Source organism: Bufo gargarizans, chromosome 2 (assembly GCF_014858855.1).
Source record: "Bufo gargarizans isolate SCDJY-AF-19 chromosome 2, ASM1485885v1, whole genome shotgun sequence".
Lineage (NCBI taxonomy): Eukaryota > Metazoa > Chordata > Amphibia > Anura > Bufonidae > Bufo > Bufo gargarizans.
In genome coordinates, this window is record NC_058081.1 from 257,874,042 (window position 1) to 257,890,422 (window position 16,381).

Here is a 16,381-nt window from a genome sequence, read left to right on the forward strand (position 1 = left end):
ACTTCCTAGCTCTATCTTGTTGCCGAGAGCGCGCCAGTAAAACAGCAAGACAGGATCGCATACTAATTATATCTGCCATACAGTAAGGCGCATGCGCTGCTGAAATATCGGGACACAGAACGCCATAAAACCAGCCAGCAGCTCCCGTGTTTATGTGGTGTGCTAGAGCAGCGAATCCAGGGTAGGGCTAATCTCAGAGACGGAATCCTATTGTAGCGACACACAAAGTCGCACCCAGTATAAAAACAGCATTACCCTTTACAAGAACCACTCGCACTACACGTCTGGGAATTATGTCACATGAGCTACTTCGAGGGGCCCAGGTATAAAAACAAGACCTATAGGAGAGTAACTAATGGAAAAGGAATATAAACAGTGACAACGTGCTAGATCTATCCCCGGATAGCTGACGTTTGTGCATCAACAGAATAATATTTAAAAACAAGAAATCAATATTATAATCTGGGAAAGAATATTTGTGAACTGCAACATATAAGATCTTACGGCCTCTTAAGTTGGTACCTACAGGGGATATTTCATATTTTTATAGGATTTTATTTTTGTGCTTTTAATGCAATTCATGTCCAAGAAATATATATAGCCCGCCCTCGGTTCTTGAGATACCATCCTCCAGTCAATGACAGATCCGGCGCCTGCGCACTCCATTACCCACTAGGGCAGAGGCAGCAGAGCGTTTAATCCGCATGCGCCGGCCCGATCTAGCCGGCGGAAGTAAACTGCCAAAATATCGGGATGTACAGGCCGGCGCATGCGCATTAAACGCTCTGCTGCCTCTGTCCTAGTGGGTAATGGAGTGCGCAGGCGCCGGATCTGTCATTGACTGGAGGATGGTATCTCAAGAACTGAGGGCGGGCCAGAGGGGTGAAAGGGGAGGGGTTTGATTTGAACAGCGCCGTGGAGCCTGGGCACCGGCCGCATAAACGCCGCCCCTGGGCACCTTCAGAACCTAATTAGCATATGGAATAAAAGTGTTTTTAAGAGAGAATAGGCGACGGACAGCAATATGAAAGGTAAGATTATAATATGGGGAATGTAATGGATATCATGATGTTTGTGGTGTATAATGGTCATTTTAGGTGAAAGACTCTCTTTAAGGAGATGTTCACTTGACTGATTTATCAGGTTGACTAATCACCAATTCACAAGAAAATCTGTGACTTTCTTCCTCCATGATCAGTAATTTCACATCAGCGGGGTAAAACCCGTGACCATCTGCAATATTGTGCAGAATTCCCATTGGAAGCATTAAGAAGAGGTTTGTGGGTGCTTTTTGGAATAGAATACTCAGAGATCCACATGAAGTGTTCATTGTCTGGACACAATAATAGCGGTCGCAGCAGTAAACAGCCCTCTTCCCCTCTAAAAGCAGGCTCCCCTAGCACTTCCCTTACCCGCAGCGCCCCTCTAAGGCCAAGGCATAATAAAAGCAGGTCCCCATCTCACAGGAGGACTCCACAACCTCTGGACTGTAATCTCCCTCCAGTGGCAGCTGGTCGTTTTCACATTTACAGTAGGCAGGGGGTTTAGAGCTCTGCATCTGAAAAAAGTGCTCCAACCACCATAAAAGATACATTAAGTACTTGACAGAACCTAAAACCTAGTTAACTGGTGGACATTCACTTTAAGCTACTGTATGTGGTTAGAAAACGTAACAGACACACATGAAGGTAGCGACAAACAGGACAAAGTCTTACCGTCTTCATCACCGTCGTTCTCCACGATTGACCCGTTCTCCTCTTCAAAGCTTCCAATACCTGACTCTATTTGTGGAGGCTGAACATGCTGCTGGGACAGCAGCTGCCGGACGTTACTAATCTCTCGCTTCAACAGTTTTAAGCGTTTACTGCGGGATCCACTTGATTTCATAGCAAAAGTTAAGTCTAGTTTCTCCAGCATCTCTTTCAGCTGTTCCTCCAAGGGCATATGGACACGATTACTGGGATTTAGCAGCTTATCAACTGAAGAAACAAGGAGTAAAGAGGAAAAGCACTATTACAAATGATTCCCTTTCAGCAGATCATATCACAAGCACCATCTTTTTAGGTACAGAGAACCAGATGCTTAGGAAAAGATCTACAAAATGGTTTGTAAACTGTCAAAGCATTGACTCTTCATTGCCAACGGCATCAATTGGGATCTCATCTACTGAAAACGGAGGACCAGAAGCAGTGTAAACAGAGATCTGAAGATGTTTCATGAAGACCGCCGTCTATAAATGCTCACTGGATGGGCAGCCACAGTGCAGAAGTATCATTAGATGCCAGGAAGGCCCCAAGCACACAACCACATTCTTGTTCCACGTCTCTTGCAGATCAGATGTGGAACTGTTCATTTTATCCATATCTCTATATCTCATATCTCTATTGCCAGCCAGCAAAAATAACTAAAAATAGTACATGTCCTATTCGTGTCGCCAAGAAAATAAAAAATAAAAATGGAGACATGCACGCGGCCGGTATCCAAGTGTGGCGGGTCAGCGGTATGCAGACCAGACAACACATACAGTCATGTGCATGAGGTCTTATACATCATTGGGAAGGGGAGCAGCGCAGGATGGGGCTCTCCATACAAACAGTTACTCAAATATACTGCCCCAGTTAAATGCAGTGTAATCCCAGCAGTATTAGGGTCCATTCACACGTCAGTATTTTTCTATATCCCGAACTGCGGTCCGTTTTTTTGCGGATCCGTTGTTCCTGAAAATGTCATCCGTTTTTTTTGCGGATCCATTGACTTTGTATTGTACCAGGATCCAATTTTGCGGATAATAATAGGATAAGTTTTATATTTTTTCGGACATGCGGAACGGAACAACGGACATGTGAATGGAACCTTAAAGTGGATTGGTAGACATAGGATAACAGTATGGCAGCTCTATTTTTCTCTCAATAGGTCTAGATCAGTGATGGCGAACCTTTTAAAGGCGAGTGGCCAAACTGCAACCCAAAACCCACTTATTTATTGCAAAGTGCCAACAAAGCAATCCTGAATATAGTAGTCCAATATAGTATATCCTCTATGTACTTTATCATGTAGTAGCTATAATAGCCTGCCTACATTCAGTGCACTGCCTGTGCTGTTCATAGTGCGCCCTGCACTGATGAATGGCAGGAAAACTAAGGCATATTGTACACTATAGACTTTTTCCAGAGTGCAGGTGCCCACAGAGAGGGCTCTGAGTGCCGCCTCTGGCACCCGTGCCATAGGTTTGCCATCACTGGTCTAGATCAATGGTGGCGAACCTATAGCACAGGTGCCAGAGGTGGCACTCAGAGTCCTCTCTGTGGGCACACGCACCATGGAAAAATTCTAATGTGTACCAATATGCCTTATACTTCTCCTGCCATTCATCAGCGCAGGGTGTGCTATTAACAGCACAGGAAGCGCACTGAACGTAGGCAGGCTGTTATAGCTAAGTGATAAAGTACATTGAAGATATACTAATACTATACTGGACTGTAGTATTCAGGTTACTATTGCTATTCAGGCTATTGCTGTGTTGGCACTTTCCGATAAATAAGTGAGTTTTGGGTTGCAGTTTGGGCACTCGACCTCTAAGAGGTTCACCATCACTGGTCTAGATGAAGACATCCACAGAAGAGCATTGCACTTGGAGCATCACACATTGCACTAAGTCACTTATCCAACTTCCCTCTCTGTTTGCCATACTATAAATCAAGGGAAGCAAGTAGAATACATGGAGTGACTTCAAAAAATTAAACCCAGAAAACCATCCACCCATTTTACTTTTTTTGTACAAAAAAATAATTACATAGCATATTTAAATATACAATGTTATTATTGGATGTTCCTTTAAAGGTTTTTGCTTACAACCGACAAACGTATGAAAGGTCAAAGGTCTAACTCTTAATAAGGCGCAACAAAAATAAAGGAATATTACTCAAAGTGACAGCGCCTTAAAGATGAACTTTCGGCATAATCAACCCTATTAAGCCAGTCATACTGCCTGTTAGGGGTGATCATGCTAAGTGAAACACCCTCCTAATCGTTGAAATCCATGGTCTCATTTTTGAGAAATCTGCTGTTCATTTCATATGAAAATGAGGTTTTTAGTACACAAACATGTGGGCCTAGCCCTTTGGAGAACCACTACACCCCGGTGACTGTTCCATTGGTGTATGCACAGTACAACTCAGTTGGCTTTTCCCCCAATACAGAGATCCAAATTGCGGGAAAAGGCGAGTGAAATGTACTACACATGCGCTGATTGAACATTCACAAGCACATGCCTGGGATTACAGGTAGGAAGACAATGAGGACACCTAGCCCTAAAGGAGAAATAGAAGCGGTGAAGCAGTGCCCTAAGGGGCCAGGCCCATCTATTGATTCACTGAAAACCTCATTAGCATATGAAAAACTGCAGATTAAAAAAATTAAAAATAAATAAATAAAACACGGCAATATACTTGGTGTAATAGGGTCGACAGATGCTCTTTAAGTAGATTTCAAAGACACAGACCAGGTTGAGGCTTACCATCTTCCCATGAAAACTGAGGTGGTGGTTCAATTTTTGGTGGCTCTGGCAAATGCATTCCTGTTTCTTCATCAAAACCAATGGCATTAACATCTCGTCTAGTTTGCCTTAACAAAACCCCGCCTTGATCCCGCAACCGAACAGCAGCACGATGGAAGATTGTGTCCTTGGCATTATACTTCATGCAGTTCTCAATGATTAGATTGAAGTCCTCTTCAAACAAATTCAGATTTTTGTACCTCTGCTCCTCTAACCGTTGCTTCATGGTAGAAAAGTCCATGGGGTGTTTTATGTGGTCCAAATAATCCGGAACCTTGAAATAAAATTAAAGCAGTATAAAAAAGCCTCATCGGAAACAAGCACACACTTAGAATGGTGGTGGCATACAGAGATGGAAGCAGGACAGTAGATGCATTGCATTTCAGGCCACCAGGACAGCCTGAGCGGCACAAGTATTTCATCTCTCACCTCTGAAAGATTAACAGGCTGAGCAAATATATGGGCAGGATCCTTCTCCTGCAGTTGTTCAAGCAGTGATCGCAGTAGTACCGTCAGTGGGGTCAACTGAAGCTCCATAGCCACCTGCTCAACTTTAACCTAACAAAACAAAATGTCACATAAAAAACACGTCCTCTCCACATCCAACCAACAATGGATGAAGAATCTCGTCAGACTTTCGACTAAGGCTACTTTCACACTAGCGTTCATGGGTCCGTTCGCGAGCTCCGTTTGAAGGAGCTCACGAGCGGACCCGAACGCTTCCGTCCAGCCCTGATGCAGTCTGAATGGATGCGGATCCGCTCAGACTGCATCAGTCTGGCGGCGTTCAGCCTCCGCTCCGCTCGCCTCCGCACGGACAGGCGGACAGCTGAACGCTGCTTGCAGCGTTCGGGTGTCCGCCTGGCCGTGCGGAGGCGTGCGGATCCGTCCAGACTTACAATGTAAGTCAATGGGGATGGATCCGTTTGAAGATGCCACAATATGGCTCAATCTTCAAGCGGATCCGTCCCCCATTGACTTTACATTGAAAGTCTGGACGGATCCGTCCGAGGCTATTTTCACACTTAGCTTTTATATGCCAATATAATGCAGACGGATCCGTTCTGAACGGAGCCTCCGTCTGCATTATTATGATCGGATCCGTTCAGAACGGATCCGATCGAACGCTAGTGTGAAAGTAGCCCAAGACTGGCATACATAAAGCCAGCTTATTATAATCCATCTGTATGACAGATACTTTGCTCAAAAAGTAACATTAACATGTACATAAATACACACGAAGATTAAGAAGTCCAATAGCTGCATAACTTCCATGAAGGGATCTTGGATCCTACTAAAGTGAAGTTTCCTAGAACGGTGCTTCCTGGCACCCACACACTGACCTAGAAGTACACCGGCACAATGGACTTCGCCAGGATTTTCAGGAATTGCTGGGAAACAAGTACATATACTGTGCACACAACCGTACTATATTTATTCACGGTGGTATCAAAAATAAAAAAAACAGCACCTGTTCACGTTTTAATTTTTCCCGTTTTCGGATAAGTTCAATAAGTAGCCGCGCTCTTTCAAGGTCATGCCTTAACCGCTGCCAGTATTTTAACTTCTTTTTCAAGGACTGGACTTCCTCATCATCTTCTCTCTAAGACAAAAATGAACACAATGACAAATCTACGACGAGAACACGGAAATACAAACGTACTACTAATAGAAGCAGGGGATGACTCGGATACCTGCCTCTGGCAATTAATCAGCTAAGCTTATGAAGGAGGTTGTAGAAAAGAATCCAGCCCTTCTAAAACGAGAATATGGCCTCCAAATTCTTTGCAATTGGGCTGAAGGCCGGACACTCACTACACTACTAGAATTACCTGGTGCATCACTGTCTACTAAGCCAAAGTGGCAGCTCAGGGGCAGAAAAGGGTTAATGGGTTTGCCTGTCAAAACCTGTGTATGAAAAGGGACAAGGAAGCAAGAGATCAACACGGAACCATCCAGCGCGGAAACAGGAGCGGTCAGGGACCGGAAAGGTTAGGAATTATTGTATTAGTTCACAGAACTGAGCTTTAGTCCCTCCAGTGTGTTAATGGGCGAGACAGCTCCCTTAGAGGACCCAATAGTAAAACTTCCCACCTCATGTACTACTGCTGCTCTCCTGATTCTTCCCATGTTTTTTAGGGCCTCATCCCCCTCCTTTCCTAATATATCAGGGTTGATAGTTCTAGCGTTTGATACGCTATTCAAGCAATGGTAGCCAATGGGGCAGCAAAGGGGGAGCGCTCTTAGTCAGTTTGATGCTGTGTAATCATTGCGGACAAAGCAGCAAGTGCAGCACCATCTCCGGAGACCGGCCTCTGCTCTCACTGCATCGAGGGGCGGATGGACAGACATTCAGGAAGAAGACCCCAGCAAGGAGCTGCTCCACCAAAGCGGTCTACGAATAGAAACCCCTGCATCTCAAGAATGGGGGAAGGTGGTCGCAGTATTGGGGGGGGACAAACAGGATAATATATAACAAAACAACCGCAGTTTTCAGTGTTTATAGCCGGCCTCTGAGAATTTTACAGGACAACGTTCATAAATGGTTTTAGACTAATAATTTCCCCATACCTGTTCAATACTTCTCTGGGACTGTAGACTGGACTGCAGCCGCCTCAGTAAAGGAATGCCATTTCTTGACAGTCTCTTTAGGAGCCAGTAACTTTGTACCCGTTCAACAAATTGCTTTTTCCGCTGAATTGATACCTGGTTTATTATTTTGTTTATTCTACAGGAAAATAAGGAAATAACATAATTGTTAACAGTATCAGAACATACCAGTATATTCATCTGAACACGGTAAAGTACAATACACATGTTAGGTCAAAGTCCACTCCTGGAGAACCCCTTTAAAAATTGATCATTTAGGAGCAGGCTACAGTAAAGGCTTCCCATCTGTCTCTACCGTGAGCATGTTAACTTAAAGGAGTTGTCCACGATTAGAAAAACATGGCTGCTTTATCCAAAACCTGACCAGGAGTTGTGCCTTGTATGAAGTGAATAGGGCTGAGCTGTAATACCGCACAACTTGTGGATAGCGGTGGTGCTGTTCTTGGAAGAAAGCGGACATCTTTTTTCTAATCCTGGACAACTGCTTTAGGCACTTTTCGCTTATGGAAGGTCGGATATCATATCTCACAAGCAAGCGGTCTACAGATGTCTCTTCCTTTCGTAAGAGGCTCTGGTTTGGTTGATGAGCTAGTTTGACTACTTTTTCCCCCATGGAGCATTGCCTTGAAAATACCACATACCTGCTGGGTCTCTTCCATGAGAACCTGTAAGGGGCCCTATTATCCTGCACATTTTTGGGCCAATTATCAGGAATAGAGAGAGAAAAAAAAAAAAAAAAAGTATTTAGTGCTAGGACCCGTCTTACAGAGATCGCCTTGACGTACGGCAGACAGGCTCAGATGGTTTTGTACAAATTTACCAAGCATCTCACTTTATAAATAAGCCTAGCATTAGCACTATAATTATTTTTGTGACTATGGCATTATTGTACTTTATCTGATTTGCAGGGCGCTGCTGCATTGTCTTTTTTTCCTCTAGGTATTTGCCATGGCGGCGTGCACCTGCGCACTGGGAGGTGCTGACTAACCCCCTTTTTTTTGCAGATATACAATGCTGCAGATGTGGCACTCCAGCGAGTCGTGCACTCCTGATTAGCTTGTCTGCCCCATAGGCTGATTTTAAATTAGTTTCAGTATAAAGCTGTAGCCTGCTCTCACTACATTCATTGGAAGCTGCCTAGCACAATGAAAGGCATAGAGTGGTCTCAGCATGCATGTTGGTACCTGCATCCCTTGTAATGGAGGCAATTATGGCACCAAAAATGGTAAAAGGCAGAGTGGATCCAGCACTCCCTGAACTTTATGGAGGCCATTATGGCGCATAACAGGTAGTATTTAGTGTTAGGACCCGTCTAACAGAGATCGCCTTGACGTACGGCAGACGGGCTCAGATGGTTTTGTACAAAATGCATTGGCCAAGCATCTCACTTTATAAATAAGCGTAGCATTAGCACTATAATATTTTGGTGACTATGGCATTATTGCACTTCATCTGGTTTGCAGGGTGCTGCTGCATTGTCTTTTCTCTCTATGTTTTCAGCAACGGCAGCATGCACCTGCGCATTGGGAGGTGCTGACTAACCCCCCTTTTCTTTACAGATTTATCGGGAATACAACTGCTTGTTCCCAATAATTGCCTTGTATAATCAAGCAGGAGATGAAGGAGCAAATTGTCATCGGCATCTTTCATCAGGATGAACTATATCCAATTATCAGCAGCATCTCCCTGTGAAATAATGAACACAACGGGGAAGGAACGACTGCGGTAGCGATGGTTCCTACCACATTCAGTATGCATTGGTCTGGGTAAACGCCAAAAGACGTGTGGTCTTCCATCAGCGCTCACACTGACAGTGTATTACCACTGTTAAGCCTCATTTGTGCTCTCCACAGACAGCACACATCTCCATTCATTTTAATGTGTATATACATACAGTGTTTCAGCACGGTCCGTGGGCTCTATTTTGTCCGTTCACGGATCAATCAGGCCCATCATAGTCTGTGGGTCCATGAAAACCACGGATGCCATCCGTGTTTCATGGATCATTAGGAGGAGATGCTTTGAAAATTAATGTTTCAGCTGTTGAGTGTCAGTGAAATACGGAGAACACACGGACAGCAAAAAACAGACTCACGGACATCTTCGGAGGCATCACCGACTACCTTTTCACAGATTTAGGCACAGTCGTGTGAATGAGGCTTTAGAGACTAAAGCAAGTTCATATTCAGTGGTGTAATCATCTGGGACAAAGTAGTACTAGGGCCTGAGATGTTCCTAAATCGGTTTCCATGAGAAGATGTAAGGTACACAGCATCAACCTACCAAAGCCCCCTGAAGCAGGTGGTCACCTGATGGTTCCTGTACTACAAAGAGCCAAAAGCCCTGAGAATGAATATTCACCCCTAGTGTTGAGCGAGCTTGCGCACAAGGTTCGGGTTATCTAATAATTCCATTATGGATTTCACTACCATGGAACATACGTTATGGTCTGGAATCCATAATGGAATTCATAGATAGGGCTACTTTCACACTCGCGTTTGGTGGGGATCCGTCATGGAACTGCAGATGGATCCGGTCAGATAATACAACTGCATGCATCCGTTCAGAACGGCTCCGTTTGTATTATCTTTAACATAACCAAGACGGATCCGTCTTGAACTCCATTGAAAGTCAATGGAGGACAGATCCGTTTTTCTATTGTGTCAGTGACTTACATTGTGTGTCAGAACGGATCCGTTTGGCTGCAGGCAGCGTTTTGGTGTCCGCCTCCAGAGCAGAATGGAGCCAAACTGATGCATTCTGAGCGGATCCTTTTCTATTCAGAATGCATTAGGGCAAAACTGATGCGTTTTGGACCGCTTGTGAGAGCCCATGACTGATCTCAGAAACAGAAAGCCAAAACGCCAGTGTGAAAGTAGCCTTTCCCGAACCTTGTACACTGAACTTGAAAACACTCTTCACCACACGAATGCCTCATCTGCAATCAAATCTCACACACCATCACCTCCGAATTTATTTCTCAGCAAAGTGAAGCCAATAAAGAGGTGACAAAACCCACACTCTATATATTTTATGTCACATTTACTGATTACCATTACATGGCACTCTCTCATAACCATTTTTTTTATTTATTTATTTTTTTAAATCACAAAAAAAAAAAAAAACCTTAAAACGGGGTTGTCCAGGATCTTTATACTGTTGGCCAATCCTCAGGAATAGGCAAAGGAACTACACGTCTCTGTCCGTTGTGTAGTCAGTAGGACCGAGCGAATCCACTCTGGATCCTTCGATTTGCATAAAACTTCATTTTAACACTGTAGAGAGTGGAAGCTCCTTACAGTATTAGAATGTATTGGCTCTGATGAGCCGAAGTTATTATTTTGTGAAGTCTCACAAGACTTTGTGCAATAACTTTGGAAATGTATTTCTACTGTAAAAAACCTCGGTACCAAACTCGGGTTCTGTTCCAAGGTACCTGATGGCCTATCCTGAGGAGAAGTCATTAATATGAAAAGGTTGAGCCACGTTAAAGGTTAGGTTGTCAGCAATGTCCCAGTCATGACTAGCAGTAACAGTCTGGCCCTGCTGTGCCATTATCGGCAGTGTTTCCTCTGAAGGGGCAGGTTAGAGAAGGTTCACCATCCTGCCATGCAGGACAGAGAGACCAGAGTCAGTAAGCACATTTCTGGAAGGAACTGCGAAATATACTGGAGATGTTTGAAGTCAAATGTTTACTTCGTCTTTCATATGCAAAAGCACAGGCCTGGATGTAATGCAAAAAGCATGCAAACATGCTATCTTCCGCAACATCTACTAAGGGTTTTGCGGAACAGGTGCAGACCTATTCAGGCTGCCCCCATACAGTCTAACGTCTCCTTGTGGCTGCCCCCATACAGTCTAACGTCTCCTTCAGGCTGCCCCCATACAGTCTAACGTCTCCTTCAGGCTGCCCCCATACAGTCTAACGTCTCCTTCAGGCTGCCCCCATACAGTCTAACGTCTCCTTCAGGCTGCCCCCATACAGTCTAACGTCTCCTTCAGGCTGCCCCCATACAGTCTAACGTCTCCTTCAGGCTGCCCCCATACAGTCTAACGTCTCCTTCAGGCTGCCCCCATACAGTCTAACGTCTCCTTCAGGCTGCCCCCATACAGTCTAACGTCTCCTTCAGGCTGCCCCCATACAGTCTAACGTCTCCTTGTGTTGTTTTCTTTTAAACGGTTATTTATTGCGATATATATCGTTATCACGATAAATTTCTTAATATCATTATAGTCTGAATATTTTTTATATCGCCCAACCCTAATCTCAATCAATTAGAATACCATCGAAAAGTTATTGAAACTCATATGATATAGATTCTTACAGAGTGGTCTATTTCACACACTTATTTCTTTTAAATATTGATGATTATGACTTACAGGTAATGAAAACCCAAAAGTCAGTATTTCAGACAATTAGACTGTTGTGAAAAGGTTCACTATTGCAGTCTCATGGGGTCACACTCTGCAATCTGCAATACCCAGTCCCCATAGCTCTGTGTGCTTTCATTGTGTAAAAAAAAAAACTATTTGATACATATGCAAATTAACATAAGTCATATCTTACTTGTGTGACCAGAGAAGAGTCATTTTCAAGCTCTGACTCATCTCAGGTTAATTTGCATATGTATCAAATAGTTTTTTTGACACAATAAAAGCACACAGAGCTATGGGGACTGAGTATTGCGGATGTACTAGCAGTCATCTAGCAACCCATGTCCTCAGCTCTATACCCAAAATCCAGATGACAGGTTCCCTTTAAATGGTCCCTCAGCCTGGTTTAGTAGGCTATACAATCATGGGGAAGACTGCCGACTTGTTGTCCAGCCCCCACACACAGATGTATCTAGGACATGGGCTACAACTGTCGCATTCTATTTTTCAAGCCACTCACGACCCGGAAACATCTTAACTAGGCTAAGGAGAAAAAGGACTGGACTCAGGTGGTCCAAAATCCTGTTTACAGATGACAGTAAATTTTGCATTTCATTTGGAAATCAGGGTCCCAGACTCTAGAAGAGCAGGGGGCACATAACCCTTGTTGCTTGAGGTCCAGTGTGACGTTTCCACAGTCAGTGGGGAGCCATGTCATCTGCCAGTGTTGGTCCACTGTGTTATATCAAAGTTAGCGCAGATGTCTACCAGGGAATTTTAGAGCTTCCCTCTGTTGACTAGCTTTATGGAGATGCCGATTTCATTTTCCAGCAGGACTTGGCACCGGCCCACACTGCCAAAAGTACCAATACTTGTTTTAATAACAGTGGTATCACTGTGCTTCATTGACCAGTAAACCTGCCTGACCTACACCCCAAAGAGAATCTATGGGGTATTGTCAAGAGGAAGATGAGACACCAGACCAAACAATGCAGACGAGCTGAAGGCAGTTATCGAGGCAACCTGGGCTTCCATAACACCTCAGCAGTGCCACAGGTTGATCGCCTCCATGCCATACAGTAATTAATGCAAAAGGAGCCTAATCAAGTATGGAGGGCATATACTGTACGTACGTTTCTGTACATCATTTTCTGAAAAACTGCCTTTTGGGTTTTCATTTGCCATAATCATCATTAAAAGAAATAAACGGTTGAAATAGATCACTCTGTGTTTAATGAATATATTAAATGAGTTTCACTTTTTTAATTGAATTACTGAAATAAATTAACTTTTCGATTATATTCTAGTTTATTGAGATGTACCTGTAAAATGTGAGAAACCCTGACCAGCGACACTACCGATATAGTATAGGAAACGTGTGGCGCTCCGAGTCACCACCCTTCACTTCTCCTGGTCTGACGGATGTATACTAGTTGCTGTCCACAGATAGGGACTCTGGACAGGAACTAGCAAACATAGGGACTTTAATAAATATTATATCAAGAAAACCAGTCCCCCTAACAAAAAAAAAGATAAGTACGGTAAATAAATAAATAATTGATGGAAGTGTTCCTGCAGTTCTACTCCTCCTGCTGAAACATCAGACACCAGTGAGCAGCCCACAGGGGTAGACCATCTGAGACAATGGGGGCATATCGCTAGGATATAGGTCTGATAGGTGTGGGTCCCACTGAGCGGAGAGGGTGGTGGTCGAAGGACCCTGGGTCCGGCCACCACCAAGCACTCTCCCCATATTAGTGAAGGGGAGCGCACTGCACATGCGCTCGGCTATTTTCGCCATTTTAAGATCGATGGGCACCATTATAGACCAACACACAGAAGTACACAGTCTAAAATCAGGAAGAAACCAGCGGAATACGTATTCTACCCTATGGTTCTTGTCACACCATGTTCAGCATATGCACCAGGAGATACCCTGGAAAGGTGACCAGAGCTAACAGATAGCAAAAAAATAAAAGAAAGATTTTTCCAAGTTCTACATCAGTAAATATACATACTTTTAAATGGTGTTCAAGTAGGTGAAAATGTACCATACAAACGTGAAGGAACAACGCATGACAACTGCAACCGCTTTCACACTAGCGTTTTTGCTGGATCCGGCAGGGTTCAGCAAAAACGCTTCCGTTACTGATAATACAACCGTCTGCATCCGGTATAAATGGATCCGGTTGTATTATCTATAACATTGCCAAGAAGGATCTGTCATGAACTCCATTGAAAGTCAATGGGGGACAGATCCGGTTTCTATTGTGTCACATGGCGTCAGAGAAATCTCTGCTGCGGTTTGCTCTCCGGTATGAGAACGGAACGCATTTTGGTGCACTCCGTTCTGTTCCGTTTTGTCCCCATTAAAAATGAACGGACACAAAACGGAAGCGGTTTTTCCCAGTATTGAGACCCTATGACGGATCTCAATACCAGAAAATAGAAAACGCTAGTGTGAAAGTAGCCTTGGATAGTAAGAATTCACCAATCATTAACATATGGCTTTCCCACCTTACCTCTGAGGTGGAATATCCGGTACACTGACACTGGGTACCACTGGACAGGTTTCCGTCGCACCTTTTCTTGATTTCTTAGCTTTTTTCCTAACTTTAGATGTTGACCTCATGGACTTGTCCGTGCCCTTCCTACAAATCCCATTTTTTGTCTCTGGTTCATCATAAATATTTAGTGGCCGCCTGACACTCCCTGAGGGAGTATGGACATCACAGTACGCAGTCTTCTTTACAGAAAATGTAGTGCCGCTCACAGTCACTTCCTTCACAGGCTCCATTTTCATGTACAGCCCAGCCTTCTGAGCACAGGTTACATGGAAAGCTGTGTAACAGTTCGCCTTATGGCACTGAATGCAGGCACCAACACCTTTTTTCTTGCAGAGGTAGCAAGTTAATTTCCATCTTGCCGGGGGAATGTTTTGAACACCGTCAATTGGTTCAATAAAAACTGTGTTTGCAAACCCTACTTCCGGTATCCATAGGGCACAAACAACATGTCCCCATCGATCGTCATCAGTCTTTTTAAAGGCACCTCCCCTGTTTGGGCACAACACGCACTCAATAGCGGTATTACCTGACTGTAGACACTGCCTACATAGCCACTGTCCTTCTGGTATGTATGGCACGCCGTAACACTCTTGATGTACTGCTAAGTTACACATATCGCAAAACAAGATAACATTACTATTCTGACATTCACCGTCCATACAAATACAACACACGGCATCCTCATCGATCAGCGACTGCTGCTCACCCTGCTTTTGGTTTTCAAAGTAAGATTCTTTCTCAAAGCGGTCCATAAGAAATTCAAAGATGTCTTGAGAAACTACTGAGAAGCCCTCGCTTTTCCTTTTTTCATTTATTATTTCCAACCAAGCATAATCCTCCTCATCCATGTCGTATTCCACCTCTGTATCCAACTCTTCGGAGGACTTTTCCTGAAACTGGTAGTAAGCAGAAGGCCTATTAGGAGCTGATGGGGGGCTACATTCTATGACGCGAACTTTGGGCTCTGGCAGAGTGCTGGTGGTCGCATGACCATGAGTGGTTGGAAGAACTTCACTTTTCTTTTTTGCTTTGCTTGCTTTGTGTCTTTTAGACCGCAGACAAACCTGGGGAGGTTGCTCACTGTTTTCTTTATTGCTATTGCATTCACTCATTTCTTGAGCAGTGGGGTCATCGTCAGAAATAATATCTAGAGGGTCAAATATACTTATTCTGTGCAAGCGGCCTTCAATTTCAATCTCAACCATTCTCTGTGCCTGGGCATAGGTCAAGGTCTCTCGAGTCGGGGAATGTTTCATACTACATGGAGAAGTAGATGTTCTGGGGGCAGAAACCCTATGCCAACGTCCTTTTCGCCTCATCTTGGGAGATCTGAAACAAAATTAACAAAATATTAGTGGAGACATACTGGCATTTAAGAAAAATGCTGACATTCAAGACCTAGTTTTACATAGCAATATAGCCCTGGAACAAATCGCATCACCTCTTCAAGCCAATCCTTTTGAGATTGCAGCTGGCCGGCGACTGATAACCGCACCAACACGCAAATGGATAGTTCAAGAGGTTGTGCCACAAACCATGTCCCTTAGTCTTACCAACATCCTCCATTACAAGGCTCCAATGCAGGATGTAAACTACAGCAACTGAATATGAAATCAATGATAGACTAAATACTTTAGAAAGGCAGTTTTGATAAATTGGGGTATTTGAGGAAAGTGATGTAGCAGTGATATCTGTTGGGTGGGATGCCTTTATATTGGTGGCACAACCCCTTTTACAACTGTTAGGCCCCTTTCACACGGGCGAGTTTTCCGTGCGGGTGCGATGCGTGCGGTGAACGCATTGCACCCGCACTGAATCCTGACCCATTCATTTCTATGAGACTGTGCACACGAGCGGTGATTTTCACGCATCACTTGTGCGTTGCGTGAAAATCGCAGCATGCTCCTCTTTGTGCGTTTTTCACGTAACGCAGGCCCTATAGAAATGAATGGGGTTGCGTGAAAATCGCATGCATCCGCAAGCAAGTGCGGATGCGGTGCGATTTTCACGCATGGGTTCTAGGTGACAGTCTATTCACTGTATTATTTTCCCTTATAACATGGTTATAAGGGAAAATAATAGCATTCTGAATACAGAATGCTTTGTATAATAGTGCTGGAGGGGTTAAAAATAATAAAAAAGTTAACTCACCTTCTCCTCTTGTTAGCGCAGATGCCAGTCTGTTCTTTATCTGTGGGCTAAAGGACCTTTGATGACGTCAGATCACATGCTCCATCACCATGGTGATGGACCATGTGATTGGAGCATGTGATCT

At 44.1% G+C, this 16,381-nt stretch overlaps 1 protein-coding gene across 2 annotated transcripts in view; it reads right to left on the reverse strand.

Annotated features, from left to right (window-relative positions):
• BRD1 (bromodomain containing 1) overlaps positions 1-16,381 on the reverse strand; it is a 60,537-nt gene that overhangs the window by 35,162 nt on the left and 8,994 nt on the right. For both annotated transcript variants that reach the window (XM_044280239.1, XM_044280238.1), the window contains exons 2-7: positions 14,062-15,435; positions 7,127-7,283; positions 6,027-6,158; positions 4,985-5,113; positions 4,517-4,829; positions 1,716-1,979 (exon numbers count right to left, since the gene is read on the reverse strand). In XM_044280239.1, coding sequence (XP_044136174.1) covers positions 1,716-1,979; positions 4,517-4,829; positions 4,985-5,113; positions 6,027-6,158; positions 7,127-7,283; positions 14,062-15,425 — 2,359 coding nt within the window. In that variant the 5' untranslated portion in view covers positions 15,426-15,435. The remainder of the gene's footprint in view (positions 1-1,715; positions 1,980-4,516; positions 4,830-4,984; positions 5,114-6,026; positions 6,159-7,126; positions 7,284-14,061; positions 15,436-16,381) is intronic.